This window comes from Stegostoma tigrinum, chromosome 16 (genome assembly GCF_030684315.1).
Source record: "Stegostoma tigrinum isolate sSteTig4 chromosome 16, sSteTig4.hap1, whole genome shotgun sequence".
Taxonomy (NCBI): domain Eukaryota; kingdom Metazoa; phylum Chordata; class Chondrichthyes; order Orectolobiformes; family Stegostomatidae; genus Stegostoma; species Stegostoma tigrinum.
This window is the reverse complement of record NC_081369.1, coordinates 28,630,205-28,648,844: the sequence shown is the minus strand read 5'-3', so window position 1 is coordinate 28,648,844 and position 18,640 is coordinate 28,630,205. Positions and strand designations below refer to the sequence as shown.

The following is an 18,640-nucleotide window of genomic DNA, read 5'->3' as shown; positions in this document are numbered from 1 at the left end:
GATGAATCTGCTTCTCTGTTTTAAAATTCCTACTTTTCTGGAGAGATTTTACGCTCCTTCTAGCATGAGGTTGCATTTCTCGCTGTTAAAAATATTGTTACCCCATGTGTATTTTACCTGAAAATAACCTACTGCAAAGTTTGAGTGAAAGAAAGAATTATTGTTTTATTCGCTCACACTGCGGAAAACAATAAAGATGCAATGTTAATATGCCAGCACACAGACACACACACACAGGCATTCAATGACATCTTGTATCCTCAGCAGCAGCAAATACTTCTATTGACTTTTGAGTTTTTGGCAATCTGATGTTTCTTCATAACCAGCTCTGTCACTGAGCAATTTCCTCAAGCAGTTGAAAGGAAGAGATTTCTGCAGTTCATTCCAGCAACAAATCCATCTCCCCTCTTCTGTGAAAAACAGCTTTTTGAAATACTTTTAGTTGTGTATTCCAACATCTGCGTTCCGTGTTTCTGAGGTCTAAAATTTGATGGCATAACTGGGCAGCACGTCAGCTAGCACTGCCGCCTCACAGTGCCAGGGTGCCTGTTTGCAGATGACTGTAAAATGACTGGTGGAACAAAGTGTACAGAGGACACTGAAAGTCTGCAGAAGGATATAGATAGGTTAGGTGAGTGGCAAAGGTCTGGCAGATGGAGTACAATGTTGGTAAATATGAGGTCATCCATTTTGGTAGAACAGCAGCAAAATGAACTATTGTTTGAATGGTGACAAATTGCAGCATGCAGCCTGGGTGTCCTGCTGCATGAATCACAGAAAGTTGGTTTGCAGATGTATTAGGTAATTAAGGTGGCTAATGGAATATTGTCTGTCTTTGCAAGACGGATGAAGTTTAAAAATAGGGAGGCTATGCTGCAGCTGTATAAGGTGCTGGTGAGGCAGTTTTGGTCTCCATTGCTTGAGAGAAGATATACTGGCACTGGAGGGGGTACAGAGAATTTTCACTTGGTTGTTTTGAGGAGAGATTGACGAAACTGGCACTCATTGGAATTTAGAAGAACGAAGGGGTATCTTCGAGAAACATATAAGTTTATGAAGGGAGTAGATGAGATAGAAGCAGGGGAGGTTGTTTCCACCAGCAGGTGAAACTAGAGCTAGAGGGCACAGCCTCAAAACAAGGGGGATTAGATTCAGGATTGGATGGAACTTCTCCACCCAAAGGGTTGCAAATCTGTGGAATTCCCTGCCCAGTGAAGCAGTTGAGACTACCTCATTGAATGTTTTTAAGGCAATGATAGATAAACTTTGGAACGCAAAGGATTAACGGTTATGATGAGTAAGTGGGTAAGTGGAGACGAGTCCACGAAAAGATCAACCAGGATCCTTTTGAACAGTGGCGCAGGCTCAATGACCAGATAGCCTACTCCAGCTACTACTTCTTATGTTTTCTTTTTGAAAAGTGTTTAACCCTTGAAAGTCCCAAGTGTTAAAATTAGGTGGTGGAATATGAAATTAGCCTATTTTGTTTTAATCACTGTCATGACAGATGTAATTCCAAATCATTCTTTCGAATATAGTGGGACAAGGAGAGGGAGACGGATGAAGTGGACTCCAAACATTTACAAAACATAAAAGGCTGTATCCGCTTACAACCAAAATGCATTCTTTAAAAACAGCAATAAAAAGCTAGCAAACACGTAAAACTGGAAATAACTGAATGAGAGAAGATATTTATGTTAAATGCAAAAATGTGGGAAGCAAAGTATCCTTTTAATATCAGTCTTTTTATCGCGCGCACACACACAAAACGAGAAAAAAAATGTTGAGCCTGCGCAGTCAGTAACGAAAGGTGGATCATTGGTGTCAGCAAACTTTTTGAATACAACATGCAAATATTTGGCACATATAACTCTGAAACCAAGTAAACTGTCTGTGAGCCAAATTAGCATTTGTGCATAATCAGCAACTTTTAAATTAAAATATAATTGGTTTGACATACTTGATACAGGTGTGTGATATACACATCAGTGTAAATTGATGAAAATAATTCAAAGCCCGTGCTCAAAACAAATGATTTGCTGTCTCTATATTTATTGTCTGTCATTTGCTTATGGAATAAGTCAGAAACAGCCATTGTACGATGAATGCATGTGAAGATAGCTGTATTAGTGGGGAATTAAATATTGAATGCAAAGTGGTGCACCTTTAGTCAAAGCATGAAACAAACGTTGCACATTGTCAAATTCAGACAGGTACTTGTATCAGATTCTTCACTTCAACTGACATAAAGCCTGGACAATGGATATTCAATTGACAGAGGAAAGATTCAGCAGAAACAAGGGATCAGGAACAACTTCAATGAGGATAACAAATGATGAAGAGAAAAAGAGGGAGCAAACAAATTGGTGAAGTACGGAGGTCATATGGTACTCTTGTACAAAAAAAAGTTTTAGTCACCTTCTCCCTCACCTTCCTGCTTTGAAATAGAGCATATCCCTTTTGCAGCAACTCTCTTTTAATGAATGTATTTACTTTTTAAATGTCACTATGACAAAGAGGTGGCATTCTCCAAGGAAGATTTCAGCTCGCCCCCATCAGAAAATACACAGTATAAAAAATGATCTGAGTGCACAAGGGGAGAACTAAAAGAGGAAGAGTGTTGAAAACCACAGAACAAAATTCACGTAGAGTAATAAAACAAACCGAAAACTACAATGTCAAAAGTATTGAGGTATAAAAAGGGCCACAGTAGAACAGCAAGTCAGTTCTAATTTGGTCTCTTCTAACAATTCAGAAAAATTACAGTAGGAAAATAGTCCACAAGTCAATTTCTGCTTTTAGCTCAATAGAGACCACATTCAGTTGTGTGAGGAGTCGCAAGACAAATGGCTCAGAATTTATGCACAGATCTGCCTACAGTCAGTATGTGTATTAGTGTGCCCAAAAAACAAGGTCAAATACTGAAAGTTGGCATTTCAAAATCCAAGTAATAACTGCTGCATTTAGGTAATTGAAAATGTTATAAGAAGCCAGAAAAGATCTTTCATCAGCCCTGTCCAATACATACATTTTTCTCTGGCAGTGAGTCACTGTATTTCTTAAGTGAGAATACGTAGCGTAAAGTGCAGAGGAAAATAAAATTTCATGTCACAATGCTTAATAGTTTTTTTGTTATTTTTCGCTGGATTGTAGGTACCTCTGACAAAATCATACTTTGTGCCCATCCCTAACTGCCCTGAACTGAATGGCTTCCTAGAACACTTCAGAGGTCAGTTGAGTCAATTACATTGCTGTACTCTGGAATCATATGTAAGCCAAACCATGCAAGATTTCCCTCCTCAAAGGGCATAAATAGCCCAAAAATAAAGATATTAATTCAACATTGTTATTTAACTGTTAAAATCTAGCCAGTTGCATCGCACACACAGCTTCATCATCCTGATAGACTATTCAATTATGTGGCAAATCTATCACTATCCTTATCAACATTTCAGAAACTTCACTGCTATTCTTCAGGCAACGTTTATCCCACACTTTGGGTGGAACTTTCCCTCTCCGGTGTGCGTGAACAATTGTGAGATGTTTTGAAATATCTGAAGACAATGAAAAGTCAGAATCTTGACATGATGAAAACATTTTGCATTTTCCCCCTTAAGCCTTTAATGACGACATCAGAATCGTGCTGTTGAGCGGCCTTATTTCCATGCATTTGCAGTTCATTAATTCCCCATGTTGTCTTTTCACATGCCATTTCTAAATCTCTCCTTCTCCAAGAAATGCAAGCACAAATTTCTGACATGTAAGCAGATACCTGGGAACTATAGCTCACTGATAGATTGTCCCAGCTGCCATCCAAATATAACTTTAGCACAATAACCCTGCATACTTCATGGACACCATCCTTCTCACCCCATTGTCTATAACAGTCAGCGTCGGCAAACCAGCAGCCTCACCAATTCAAGATTCAGCTCTCAAGCTAAATCTCACACCACTTCAGCCTTTCAACATTTTACTTTGAAACTCAGGGATACCTGGAATTTGCATCGTTCTGCCAGGTCACTTTGTAACAGGGATACATGCGTCTGTACATGTATCTTAGTGCGCACTCACTTTGTGCTTACTTGGAAGCTGCACCTCTAACGACTTCATCATGAAGAGCAGATACAAAGATGCTAAAGATGCTATTGCACAGAACTGGTTGTTTTGATGCTGGCAGTTGAGCAGTCAATGTAGAGATTCTTGGCTTTGCCTAAGAACTAGGAGCAGGAGTAGGCCATCCAGCCCCTCGAACCTGTACCGTCATTTAATAAGATCATGGCTGATCTTTGAGACTCAGCTCGACTCACCCGCCCACTCACCATAACCCCTTAATTCCTTTACTGTTCAAAAATTTATCTAACCTTGCCTTAAAAACATTCAGTGAGGTGTGAATTCCACAGATTCACAGCCCTTTGGGTGAAGAAGTTCCTCCTGACCTCAGTCCTACATCTGCTTCCTTTTATTTTAGCCCTCTAGTCCTAGTTTCGCCTACTATTGGAAACAACCTCCCTGCCTCCACCTTATCTATTCCCTTCTTAATCTTATATGTTTCTATAATATCTCCCCTCATTCTTCTGAATTCTAATGAGTATAATCCCAGCCTACTCAGTCTCTCCTCATAATCCAACCCTCTCAACTCTGGAATCAACCGAGTGAATCTCCTCTGCAGCCCCTCCAATGCTAGTATATCTCTTCTCACGTAACCAGACCAAAACTGCACACAGTACTCCAGATGTGGTCTCACAAGGACCCTATATAACTGCAGCATTGCCTCTCTGTTTTTAAACTCCATCCCTCTGGCAATGGCAGACAAAATTCCATTTGCCTTTTTAAATTACCTCCTGCACTTGCAATCCTACTTTTAGTGATTCATGCTCAAGGACACCCAAGTCCCTCTGCACTGCAGCGTGCTGCAATTTTTTACCCCTTAAAACATAGTCCATTTTGCTGTTATTCCTACCAAACTCGATGACCTCGCACTTGTCAACATTGTACTCCATCTGCCAGACTTTTGCCCACTCACTTAGACTATGTATATCCCTCTGCAGACTTTCAGTGTCTTCTGCACACTGCACCATCTAGCCACTGCAGGCTACTGGAAATCTGTTGTTTCAATTCCTTTCAACAGTGACTGTATTCCAACTTTCAGAGTGAGAGGGAGAGACATTTCTTTTGTACTGCAGGCATGTTTAGAATGACTGTTCTCAAATCTGTGGCCTTCATAGCATTTTCATCCATGCACTAGGATATCCAGATAATAATGCAGACTAGAGATGCACTTAGTTTTTAGCCACTGTTTTTGAATCTTCCTGAAAAGGTAAAACTGACATGTCCATGAGCTGTAGCTCTCTACTGAGGGGAAGCAGACACTCCACTTGCTATATCATAGTAGAGAGTGTCTCCCTATTTGAAGCTTCCCTGACACATTATATGAGTGACATTCCAAGAGATTCACATAGAACTGTGCCAGACATTCACAGAATTAAGCTCCACAGGGTTTTGTTTCCTCCCAGTAGTTGTGCTCCTTTTAAAATAAAACACATTTTGGAATTAAAAGTAAAAGCTTTCTACGAATATTTCTGATATGTTGTTATAACACTTGTTATTCTGTAATTTAAAAAATTATTTATTACAAATAGAAAAGTCCAAAAATATACTGTTATCGCCAATCAGCTTCTTAACCTATACTAAAGTAATAGCCATCCACAGAAAGCAGTTCCCACAGCAAACTCTAATGCAGTTTTTAGCCTCCCAGATAGCTGTTTTGTTTCAGAAATATACTTTATTCATAAAAAATCTCCAAAAGTATATGCAAAGGTTGTAAATCAATTCTGCACAGTCTTTGCAGAGAAATGAGTTCCAAACAATATGTTGAAATTTTGATATTTCTCAGAGCATGTGTACAAAGGCACGTTCTACTTAGGCATAAAATTGTTCATGTTCATTTTGAGGTACTGACTCAGTCTGACAACTGAATAGACATTGTTATACTTTGGCAGAAAGACCTCAGACAGTGGTCTTTTCTCACTGCGCCTTGGCGGCAGCTGCCCCAACCTTTAGTGCGTCTCTCAGCACGTAGTCCTGCACCTTGAAATGCGTCAGTCTGCGACACCTGGTTGAGGTCAACTCTTTGCTCTGGGAGACCAACAAGTTTCAGGCAGAGCAAACAGCGTCTTTCACCAAGTTGATGTTTGTTCAGTCTTGGCTGATGTTTTCTCGGTCTGCATCTGGGGAAACAGGTTGCAGAGTCCTGCATCACGTGCTGCTTGGGATGTAGCTTGACAAATTTCACTGCATCTTTCTTTCTTCAGACTTCCTGTGTAAAGGCACATTCCCACTGGATACATGTGACAATCTCTACTCCCTAGCAGCTGCATCGAGGGTAGTGTGCAGTGGTGCAGTGAGTCTGCGTGTGCAAGAAGGATCTCAGAGGAAGTGCCCTTCTCCCCACCAGCCAAGCAATGTCTTGGTGTTTGTTGGAAAGTTTAAGTGATGAGGCATTCTGCCAAATGACTTTGACAGTCTGCTCAGGGAGCAGCCGGACACAATCCACCCCGACTCCTTTTCCCGCAGTGTTTTGAGTATGCTATGTACTGGCCAATAACTGATGGGCTTGGGATGCTGACTGCTTGTCACTGGGTCCTCACCTTTCCTGATCCTTTAGCATCAATCTTTTCTCTCATGAAATGTGCACATTTCTGTTTACAACTTTCCTATGAACACTGCCCAATGTATCAACCTCTTTTTGAAGATGATGTCTACAGTACAACACTTCAAAGCTTGATATGACAATATTTAGAAACGTAACATAACGTAGCATAACCTATTTTGGAAACTAATCAAACGTTGGGAGAATATTCCCCAGCACGCTGAGCCTTGTCGATAACCCAGAGTAAAGACTGGTTACTTCCTGTACGTGACTAATAATCTGACCAAAATCCTTTTGATCTCAACCCATTATGACTCTGTTTCAACCATGCAATAATAGCAACTTACCTATATCTGGAGATGGAGTCTAACTATTTGATGGTTGGATCCTAAAGTGTGTAAGGCTCTCACATGACTCTAAGAATTGCTGGTGCAGCTTTTTGTGGCAAGTAGTGATCATATCAAGTCCCCACTGTGTTAATCTAATGGGCTGGGAGGCCCTGGTGAATAAAATGCATAAACTGACTGCAACCTCATTACTCAAGAGTGTTACAGCATACAGTTAAGTGGTTCACATATAAAGGAAGCACTTGTAAAATCACTGCATTGATATAACACAGACATTTTAACAGAAATCACATCACATTCCAGATATCTTTATGGCACCAGTAATCTAGACTTGCTAAAACCTGCTCCCTGCTCAAGTGTCACTGTTGATTTTATTCTCTTTCAGCACAATAGCTAAGTCTGTGGCAATAAAATCTTACGCCACTGCAGTCCTCAAAATGTCCAGTAAAAAAATTCACCAAAGTGCTTTTAGTTTAAAAACACTCACTTACTGCAAATGATAACAGCAACCTGAAACAAGTTTGAGAGTTTTCAGTGCTACAGACACTGCAGAACAAGTATCAGTGGTTTGTTGAGAAGTAATAAAGGCATTTTTAAAAAAATACAATTCGAAAGGAGGTACTGAAGCAGGACAATTTGGTGTACAAATGCATGGACTGCTGCAGGCCAGGTTGGGCAAGCAGTTAAACTAAGGCATAGGTAGCTTAGTGGCTAGGACTGCTGCCTCACAGGACCAGGGACCCAGGTTCGATTCCAGCCTTGGGCGATTGACTGTCTGGAATTTGCATGTTCTTCCCATTTGGGTTCCAAGCGCTCTGGTTTTCTCCCACAGTCCAAAGATGTGCAGGTTAGAGTGGACTGGCAATGCTAAATCTCCCAGTGTCCAACGATGTGCATGCTAGGTGGATCAGCCATGGGAAATGCAGGGTTATGAGGATAGGATTGGGGGTGTCTCTTGGTGGGATGCTCTTTGGTGGGTCAGTGTGGACTTGATGGGCCAAATGCCCTGCTTCCACACTGTCAGGATTCTATGGTTCTACAATGATATTGAATCCTGGGGTTTATACATAGAGAGAGAGTATAAAAGCAAGGTATTTGGGTGAATGTTATAAAACACTATGTGATCCCATCTTGAGTATGGGTCCAGTTCTGGGCTCCACACTTGATGAAAAATGTGAAGTGATTGGAGGGTATAGGGACAAGATTTAAAAGCCATTTAGGACTAAAATGGGGGTAAATTTCTACACTTTCCAGGGTGGTAGACTTATGGACTTCTCTATCTCTTCAGGGTGTGAAGGCCAAGTCACGGAATATATTCAAGAAAGAAAGAAAGAAAGGTAACACTGAAGTTGCCGCAGTCTCACCAGACCATTGGGTGACAGCAGTTTAACCTGCGTATCACCACACCTCAGGTGAAGGGAAAGGTTGAGAAGGCGAGTCCTTCATTTTAACCTCAGCTGTTGCATGAACCAAACTCACTCTGCATCACAAACCAGCTGTTCAGCCAACTCAAGACTCACTTAAAAACCAAAGGAACTGCAGATGCTGTAAATCAGGAACAGAAACAGAAGTTGCTGGAAAAGCTCAGTAGGTCTGGCAGCATCGGTGAAGAAAAATCAGAGTTAAGGTTTTGAGTCTGGTGATCCTTCCTCAGGACGACCTTCTGAGCTTTTCCAGCAACTTCTGTGTTTGTTCAAGGCTCATTTTTGCGAGTTTCACATAGTTTCTCCACATGGGTGCTGATGGCTTTTTCCACATTGTTTTCCGTAACTTTCTTCATTAGTTATGCTCCATGTAGCACCCTACTTTATGCTGCCTTCCCTCTCACCATTGGTAGAAGTATTCACCACTGATGAGATCTCATGGGGTTCGCAGCGCGGCTCCATTGTTAAAGCATTTTTGATTTTTAACTTTAAAGCTCATGTAGTGGGAAGAGAACAAAAGAAATGCTTCTCAGAGCACAGCTGACACTCCACTGCAAGGGCACATTGTAAATATGTTGTTATTTAAGAACCAAACTCTACAGATTACATCTTCTTTGCATCATTCCCTGTCTAAAGGAACACAGTCCTTTTCCCAGTGCTTAGTACAGCACAACATCTTTCCATGGCTCACTGGCAGAGCATCACATGCTGGAAGACCTTCAAATGGTTGAAAACATTCATTTTTATACTGCAACAACAAAAGCAAGTTGCATTTGCCTCTGTGTACAGGTAAGGGCTGCTTGTGTTCCGAAAAGCAACAAGTTCACAGTCAATGATTGCATTTGATGTGAGCTGGCTGTAGCGATCAATCATTGGCTGTGAACTTGTTGCTACTCGGAACACAAGCAGCCCTTACCTGTACACAGAGGCAAATGCAACTTGCTTTTGTTGTTGCAGTATAAAAATGAATGTTTTCAACCATTTGAAGGTCTTCCAGCGTGTGAGGATCCACCAGTGAGCCATGGAAAGATGGATCGCTGCAGCCAGCTCACATCTACTGGAGTTGGTGTCGGTTTAGTCCTATCTGGCTTATTGCACCCTGCACTGTAATGCTATACCATGCTGAAGAAGGTGATGCTCCTCCTGTTCATTACCCTCACGAAAGACGGCTACAATGTCCCATCTCTCCAAAGTTGAGCATATGCCCTTTTTGTCTGCTGCAAGCTGTGCACACTGCCAGGACTGGACTGCAAAGACATCCTAAACCCATCCAAGCATCGGAAATTCACCTTCAGCAGACCTATAGTCTTACTCCATGATGGCCCAAGTCGAAAAATGTGTAGTACTGTATTTACATCAGCCTCATTCAAGGCGGCATCAAATGGAGGCATTGATGTAATACGTTGCCCTAGTCTCCCAGCAATCGTTCTTAGAATGCATCAAGCCCCCAAAATGAAGCAGGAGGAGTTCCCAAAGATAAAGGTGTCAAGGCAGCTCCCAGGGCTCCTGGAGAAGACTTTAACAAACTGGTACCAATGATCACATGTAACTTGTGCATTGATGGAGTGGAATCACTTTCTGTTGAGGGGAGCTGTATTATGATATGGCCCTCTCATAGCAAATAGCCTCTAGCACCAGAGCAAAGCCAGTTTTGTTCACTAAGTCACTTGAAGATACCGAATACCGCCGATGCTAGAGTCAGAATCAACACAGAGTGGAGCTGGAGGAACAAAGCAGATTAGGCAGCAAGCTCTGAAGAAGGGTCCTGACCCAAATCGTCGACTTTCCTGCTCCTCTGTTTCCGCCTGATCTGTTGTGTTCCTCCATCTCCACACTGCATTGACTTCCTCACAAAGTCAGCCGTCTAGGCTGCAGCACTGACCCCATCACAGAGAAACAAGAAGTGGCGTGATTTGTCACAAATTTCCTCAGTAATAGCCTTGATATATTTATGGAGTTAGGTTTGTGAGATCCCACACAGGGCCCCAGTGGATCATTGAAAACAACCAAGTGCATCAAACTTTAGTGCAACCTTAAGGATATGATGAACAATCACTCCTTCATGTCACAGGCCTGCTCCTGGAATTGGTACAGTCAAGGGCTATCACTCACACCCAACTCTGGGATTTAGTTCTTTTGCTCATGTTTGAACGAAGGCTGTAATGAGGTCAAGAGCTGAGTGACCCTCGCAGAACCCAAACCAAGTGTCACTGAGCAGGTTAGTGCTATGTGATAGCATTGTTGATGACACCTTCCATCACTTTACTGATGATCAACAGTAGACTGATGGGGCAGTAATTGGCAGGGTTGGATTTGACCTGCTTTTTGTGTTACAGGATGTACCTGGACAATTTCCCAAATTGTTGGGCAGATGCCAGTGTTGTAGCTGTATTGAGACAGTTTGGCTAGGGGGATACATTCTCAATCACATGTCTTCTCTGCTATGCTAGAATTTTGTCAGGGCCCATAGCCTTTGCACTTTCCAGTGCCTCCAACTGTTCCTCGACACCACATGGAGCGAATCAAATTGGCTGAGGACTGCCAACTTCGATGCTCAGGACCACTGGAGGAGGCCAAGATGGATCATCCACTAGGCACTAGTATGAAGCTTGTTGCAAATGCTTCAGCCTTATCTTTTGCATTATACTGGGCTGCTCCATCACTGAGGGTGAGGATATTTGTGGAGCATTCTCCTCCAATGAATTGTTTAACTGCCCATCACCATTCAAAACTGGATGTGGCAAGACTGCAGAACTTAGATCTGATCCATTAGTTGTGGAATTGCTTAATTCTATCTATCACTTGCTGCTTATGCTGTTTGCATGCAAGTAGTCCTGTTTGATAGCTTCATCAGGTTGATACCTCATTTTTTGGTGTGCCTGGTACTGTCCCTGACATGCCCTTTTGAACTCTCTATTGAACCAGGGTTGATCCCCTGGCTTATTGGTAACGGTTTGGTAGGAGATATGCTGCACCATAAGGTTGCAGATTATGCAGGAGTACAATTCTGATGTTGATGGCCCACAGTGCTTTGCGTATACCCATTCTTAAGTTGATAGATCTGTTTGAAGTCTGTCCTATTTAGCATGTTGGTCATGCTGCACAACACAATGGAGAGTATTCTCAACACAAAGGCAGGACTTCATCACCACAAGGACTGTGCGATGGTCACTCTTACCAACACGGTCATGGACAGAGGCATCTGCAGCTGGCAGATTGGTCAGGATGAAGTCAAGTATGTTTTTCCACGCTTGCTAGTTCCCTCACCATCTGCTGCAGACTCAGCCTGGCAGCCATGTCCTTTAGGACCCAAGCAGCTCGAATAGTGGCACTGTAGCCAAGCCACACTTAGTGGTGGGTTTAGAAAGCTCCCACTCGGAATAAATTCTGTGCCCTTGCCATCCTCAGTGCTTTTTTCTAAGTGTTGTTCAACATGGAGGAGTGCTGATTCATCAGCCAAGGGAGGATGGTATTGGTAATCAGCAGAAGATTGCCTCATTCAAGTTTGACCTGGTGCCATGAGGCTTCATTTTGTCCACAATGTTGAGAACTTTCACAGAACCACATCCTGACTGTATACCACAGCACCACACCAGTCTGCTGAGACAGGATATACCAAGGGCCGATGATGGTGTTGCTGAGATGTTGTCTGGAGGTATGGTTCCAAGTAAGACTGCATCAGGCTGTTGCTGGTCTATTCTGTGAGATAGCCCTCCCAATTTTGCCAAAAGGCTCTTCTTATAGGGTTGACAGAGCTGTTTTTGCCATTATAGTTTCTGGTGGCTAGGTCATGACAAGGCCTTTTACCTTCTTTGAAGTTTTCTAGTGGTTGTTACAACTGATTAGCTTGCTGGCCATTTCAGAGGGCAGTTAAGACTCAACTTCATTTCTGTGGCTCTAGACTCTCATGTAAGCCAGACCAGATAACAACTGCAGTTTCTAAAATACTTTAGTAAACTACACGGGTTTTTTTCTGACAATCAACAATGGTTTTATGGTTGGCATTAGACACCTATTTCTGGATTTTTATTGCATTCACATTCTACCATCTACCATGGCAGAAGAACTCTGGGCCTTTAAGCTCTAAATGAAGGCAAAGCACAAACAGGCAAGGCAAGCCAGAGGTGTTGTGTGTACCCAAATAACCACAAAGTGAATGAACTTTAACAGGCCAAGTGAGGAGCCCTGACATGCACCCTGGTCCAAGAAATAAACTGAATGTCTGTCCCTATGTACTGGCAGTAGCATTCCAATGATAGTGTATTCCAAAGTGCAGCACTGAAGTGCAGAACTGTATTCTCAATGGGTTAGAGATGTATTTTTCCAAATGGCTCGCCAATGCCCATGTCCTTTAGAGCTGGGAAGATTCTACCTACTGAACCATGCACAAATCTAACTTTATTAAAAGCTTAGTTCATGCACATGCTTCCTCTTTAGTCACTACCACACTATTTTAGTCACAATACTTGCCAATGAATCATCTCAGATCCACCTCGAAGGCAGATTTCATTGGTCTCTCCAGGCCACCATCCTTAGTCTATCCAACAGTTCTGGTCACACAAAGGTTCCTCCTTTGCTGTGTCTCCTTCCCTTTTAGATAGCCCTGAACTGAGCATCATGCCAAGCTCACGTTTCGGGCCTCTCTGATGAAGGGTCTAGGCCCAAAGCGTCAGCTTTTGTGCTCCTAAGATGCTGCTTGGCCTGCTGTGTTCATCCAGCGTCATTATCTCGGATTCTCCAGCATCTGCAGTTCCCATTCTCACTGATCATGCCAAGCTCAGCCTTTTTCTCCACCTTAAACAACAAGGGAAGCTCTTTTTGGCTATTTCAAACTTGACACTCATGTCTGCAAGTCAGACTCATATCCAGCAGAACTGTTAAAATTGTACACTTTAAGACGCATTAGAAGTTCCCATAAAATCAGTATTGCTGAAAGACTCAGTATTCTGCAAACAAATCATGTGAACAGAGCTTTTTAATGATTATCAATACAAAACCTTTACATTTAAGTATAATGAATTAACACAGTTTGTCCATATACCTTTATATTATTATTATAACATAAGCAAATATTATTTTTAAATAAAGCTTCATACAGTCCTTATATCTTTGGGGCACTGCACTCATAGATTTCAGTGGAGCCAGCACACTAGATTAGTAAGGGAGACCCCTTTCAGGTGGCTGAGAATAGTTAATCTGCACCCAGATACTCATACAGGAAAACACAGCCTGTAAAAACAAATGTCTGTGACAATTATTCCTTTCAACTCACTTCAGTTTTCATTTGCCAAAGCAGCAGAAAACACTCAAGTAGCTGATGTTGCTAGTTGTGCTGCAGAAATGTAAAAATATTCAGTCAGTAAGATTCCACATTCGAAGTATTCACTGCAGAGTAATTAGGTTTACTTTCTATTCAACAAGGTGGAGTCAAGTTCAGCTCAAATCATTGGCATTCCATCCTGTAATGTATACCAGGCTCTAAGAATGAAGCATTCCGCTAGAGACTGTTCTGCAGTCCAGGAGGAAAGAACTGTTTCACGTTGAACTTTAGCCCATTTTACCTTCATTCCTCCAAATATAAGTAGCATGGCTTTGGGCTTGTATTTCTAGCTTTTACGTGAGGAGTTTTTCTGAAAATTATTCAGTCCCACGAGCTGCATTATAACAGCCTTATTTCCCCTCGATTTTTTCCCTGGATTGCCAGATTAAGAGCCGGAGATGGTAACATGATCATAGCCATTCAGAAAGTAACATGTTGAGATACCCTGCGAGAGGGTGCACTGAGTACATGCAGTCTTGCCCTCCGTCTCAGCTGTCACATTCTGAAGAAAGGGTTCCTTTTTTTTAAAAAGCTGTTTTCCTTCCCTCTCCTTTTTGGGCACTCCTGCTATACAGATTCCCTGGAAAATAGAGTGGGGGCAGGGAGAACAACCTGTTCACAGGCCTTTGTCAACACTCCTTTGAAACCAGCTCAATGAAGGTGTACAAGAATGGTCCAGCGTGACTCACTTTTTAATTTTCTATCCCCGTGGGTGGGGGACTTGATTCAATCCTTCCCCTAATAGTACAATTGAGGCAGGTACAGTTGACATAGTACAAATGAGATTAATTAGGACCTGTTTACTGCACAATTAGATTATTGGATCTGTAATAACCATACACATAACAATTCAAAGAGATTATCATCAGCAGTACAATGAAAGACAAAATCTCCACAAACTAACTTCAAGGTATTTAACATGCATCGGGTTAGCAGTTGGAATTTCCAGAAAGCATGGTTTCAGAAATTATTTGAAACAGGTCACAAAAATAATGCTAGGTTTTAAAAAAAAGTGTTAGTGTTTACCCACAGAGTGTAGCTTGCATGATAACGTAGCCCTTTTAAAAGCCTTACCCTGCTTTATAATGCTGTCTCTTTCAGCAGCTCTCAGCTGTTCCCTGTTAAGTCACAAGCTGATTTCAATTAATCTGATTCGAACAAAATCTTTGGATCATTTAAAATACTCTTTCAAGAAAGATCCTCTCAGTGAAGGGTCTTACTATAATGTAAGTCTCTTATGGATTCTGGTGTTAGCCCACAAGGAGCCACTAGTATATTTGGTTCACATTAGTTCATGCCCAATTTACATTGAAGCTCTCTGAATTAGCGTTCAAGCGTAAATACAAGATCAGAAATATTTGCAGGGTGTGTGTGTCTGTGTGTATGTGTATGTGTGTGTGTGTATGTATGTGAAGAGAAAGTAACAATGTGAATGGGTCACAGAAACAAAGCACTTATTTTTAGACAATTTTTAATTGTGGCCCAGATGTCAGCATGCTCACAAGACAATGCACATATTAAATGCTATTCATCCAGTCGGCCCTCACCTTGCCAATGACAGGGATATCAACAGAACCCCAGGTGTCTGCTCCCCAGTGAACCAGGCCGGAGGCAAAATCCGCAGTAACAATCCCAGCAACTGGAAAATATGGAAAGGATTGGAAGATCCATAATGAGCTCACAGACTGAAGCTATGAATGTTCTGATAGTTATTTTATCTAAAGTAATGCATTTATAGTAATATGTTAAAAAAAAACAGCAAATTGTTTTCATAGTTACTGTCTGTTTTCCTCATAACTGTGACAGAAATCATTGGACTTTGAAATCATTGTACACAAATTAATTTTTTAAAACTAGAATGTATACATATTTTTCAAGTCAATCCAGTCAAAGTGGACACATTGGAAACAAAGCTTTAGTGTATTTATAAACAAAAAAAAAATTTTTGAAACCTGAAGACTTTTTACAATCACTGATTAGTCCAACAGCACAACACAATTCATTCCGTGAAGCACTGGCATGTTGCGAGACATGGATTAGTTCTATTAACCCTCACCACCCCACGCAATTTTCTACATTATCATGACCTTTCTCATATGGAATAAATGATGACTGATAAGATTTTTTATCTCCCACCCCAACTCCACCCAGAGACTTTGTGTATTGATTTCTTCTCTTTGAGACCTCTTAATTTCAGCTCTGCTTCTTAGGTAGACAGCAGGCAGAACCCCTTCAGAGTACGAAACTGGAGAGTGAGCCAGCAACCAATCAGGCACCACATAAAAGCTGCAACTGCAGAGCATTGCAATTGGCCTTGGATCAGAAACCCACTCATTCATTGTTAGTGTAAAGTGGACAGATAGCACAGCAGGTGGGAAATACTTAAAAAGTGAACACTTTTCTATTAAAGTTTGTAAACCTATGACAAAGCACCTCATTATTATTTAATTGAACAGTATGATTTCTTGATTTCTAAAAACCTCTACCAGTCTTAAATGTCTTGGCTATTTCTAGGCTTTAGACCTCATGTATGAAAGGCACCTCTACATTGGCAGGCTCTATTGCTCAAATTAAACAAAAAAGATACTTAACGCACACTTCATTTCCTTATGATTCATTGCGAGAGGTTTCAAGTGCAGAGGCAGGGGAGTGTTGTTGCAGTTATACAGGACCTTGGTGAGACCACACCTGGAACGTGTGCACAGTTTTGGTCTCCTTTTCTAAGGAAGAATGCTCATGCTCTCGAGGTAGTGCAGTTAAGATTTACCAGACTAGTTCCAGGAATGGCTGGTCTGACGTATGAGGAGATATTAACTAGGTTAGGTTGTTTTCACTGGAGTTCAGATGAATGAGGGGGGGATCTCATAGAGACTTATAAAATTCTAACTGGACTGGACAGGGTGGATGCATGGAGGATGTTCCCGATGGTGGGAGTGTCCAGAACCAACGGACACATTCTCAGGATTCAGGGTAGGCCATTTAGGACAGAGATGAAGAGAAATTTCTTCACCCACAGAGTACTGAGCCTGTGGAAGTCATTACCACAGGAAGTAGTTGAATCCAAAACACCGAATGTACTCAACAGGCGACTAGATATTGCGCTTGGAGTGAAGGTGATCAAAGGTTATGGAGAGAAAGCAGGATAAGGCTGTTGAGTTGGATGATCAGCCATGATCTTGAAGAATGGCGGAGCAGTCTCAAAGGGCTGAATGGCCTCCTCCTGCTCCTATCTTTTATGTTTCTACATTTCTATCTCCACAGTTCATTGTGGTCCTACTTTTCCAACTTGATCAACAACATTAGGAAAGATGTCCAAACTACAGAAGTTGTAGAGGAGCAGGAGCAGGGACGTGTTGGAACGGCCCAAATAATTCAACGTTCAATGGCTTTTCTTTCTTCTTAGGAAGAAGCATCCAGTCTATACCAAATGCCTCAAAACAGCCCAGCTCAAGCAGTTTGCATGGAAGGCTAATCAGAGCTACAAAACTAGAGCCAAAATCAATTCATGTTGGATAACAAGGTGCAGAGCTGGATGAACACAGCAGGCCAAGCAGCATCAAATTCATGTTGCATCAATGTGATAACAAATGTTCACCAAGACAACTGTAAAAGAGAAGACCACCCCTTCACCATGGGTACCAATGTTCATTCCCAAATATTCATGTCACAGAACAGATAATTTATAGTTACTTTGTTTTTTACAAGGGGAACAAATTTTCAGCCACATTGCACCTGAAGTAAGTTGCTAAATTTTCAGTTTGTTGAGAGGCTTAATTTTGTGAATTTAAACGGAATGCCAGCCGCTTAGTGTTCTTGGTCAATCAATTGGAATTTTTTTTTTGTCAGATGCCCTACTTAATGTAGCATTTACTTGAAACGTTTGTTTTTGAAAAAAATCAGTTGATGCACTAACTATACTGAATTTCCACTTTCTGTTGCCACAATGTTTGGTCTTTTCTTTCATCTCAATGTCCAACATTGTAATTGTCCATGTCATCAAGTTTTGTGCAAATTTCCCATGTAACCAGGTCCTGGTAGCACTGTAGTTGCAGATTACAGGGCACCAGGTGGTGTAGTCAGCCCACTGTATCATGTACCACAGGATCAACTGACTTGCCGTGAGCAGTGTCACAGGACATCAACTAGCAAGCCACGATAACCACAGATTTATTGACTATACTCCTCCTGGCAAAAGAGGCGAGGAAACTACGATGTTGTTCTTTACCACACAAGCAGAACATCAAAGTAACAAGATTTCACCTAGGCTTCCCAACATACAACCACAGATCACTCAATTTGTAAATCAAAGACAAATGCACTTCATTACACCGTTATTTGTAGGTCATTAAAAACAAACCAATTTTTATTGCTTTCATTTCTAAAATAGCTCATTATTTTAATGAGGCCTTTGGAAATAAAAATGTCAGTTGTGGGGTTATGTGGATTTAAAATAATGAGACATACAACTGTGTAGGAATCGTGGGTGCCAACCTGCATCCTACATCTCCATGTCACCACAACTTCCCTGCTGCTACACCGGCATACTCATGCTGCCATGCTGCTTCAACTCTTATCATTTTCATTAAAATGATTCAACTGTGCATAGCTCTGTGCCTGGTCCCAATTCAGCTGGTTACCCAGGTCCTTGATCCAATGCATTTCAAATGCTCTTTTTTTAATTAGGCACAATGTAGTTAAATGCTACCAGCTTTAGCGTAGAAATTCATATTTCATTTCAGGACCTTAAAATATGATTGCAAACAAAGCCAAATACAGCTTCCACTGACATCACCTATTTTGATAAGACAGCAGCAAAGAATGATAGCTCATTTATTAAACACATATCGCACAACTAACAACAGACTGATCACTATCAGAAAGCAACCAAGTGCATGTGGAA

The 18,640-nt window shown here is 41.5% G+C and overlaps 1 protein-coding gene across 2 annotated transcripts in view; it reads right to left on the bottom strand.

Moving 5' to 3' along the window:
* The window catches only part of si:ch211-212o1.2 (uncharacterized protein LOC492735 homolog), a 187,724-nt gene that overhangs the window by 96,769 nt on the left and 72,315 nt on the right, over positions 1-18,640 (bottom strand). For both annotated transcript variants that reach the window (XM_048547142.2, XM_048547141.2), the window contains exon 3: positions 15,288-15,379. In XM_048547142.2, the coding sequence (XP_048403099.1) occupies positions 15,288-15,379 (92 nt within the window). The remainder of the gene's footprint in view (positions 1-15,287; positions 15,380-18,640) is intronic.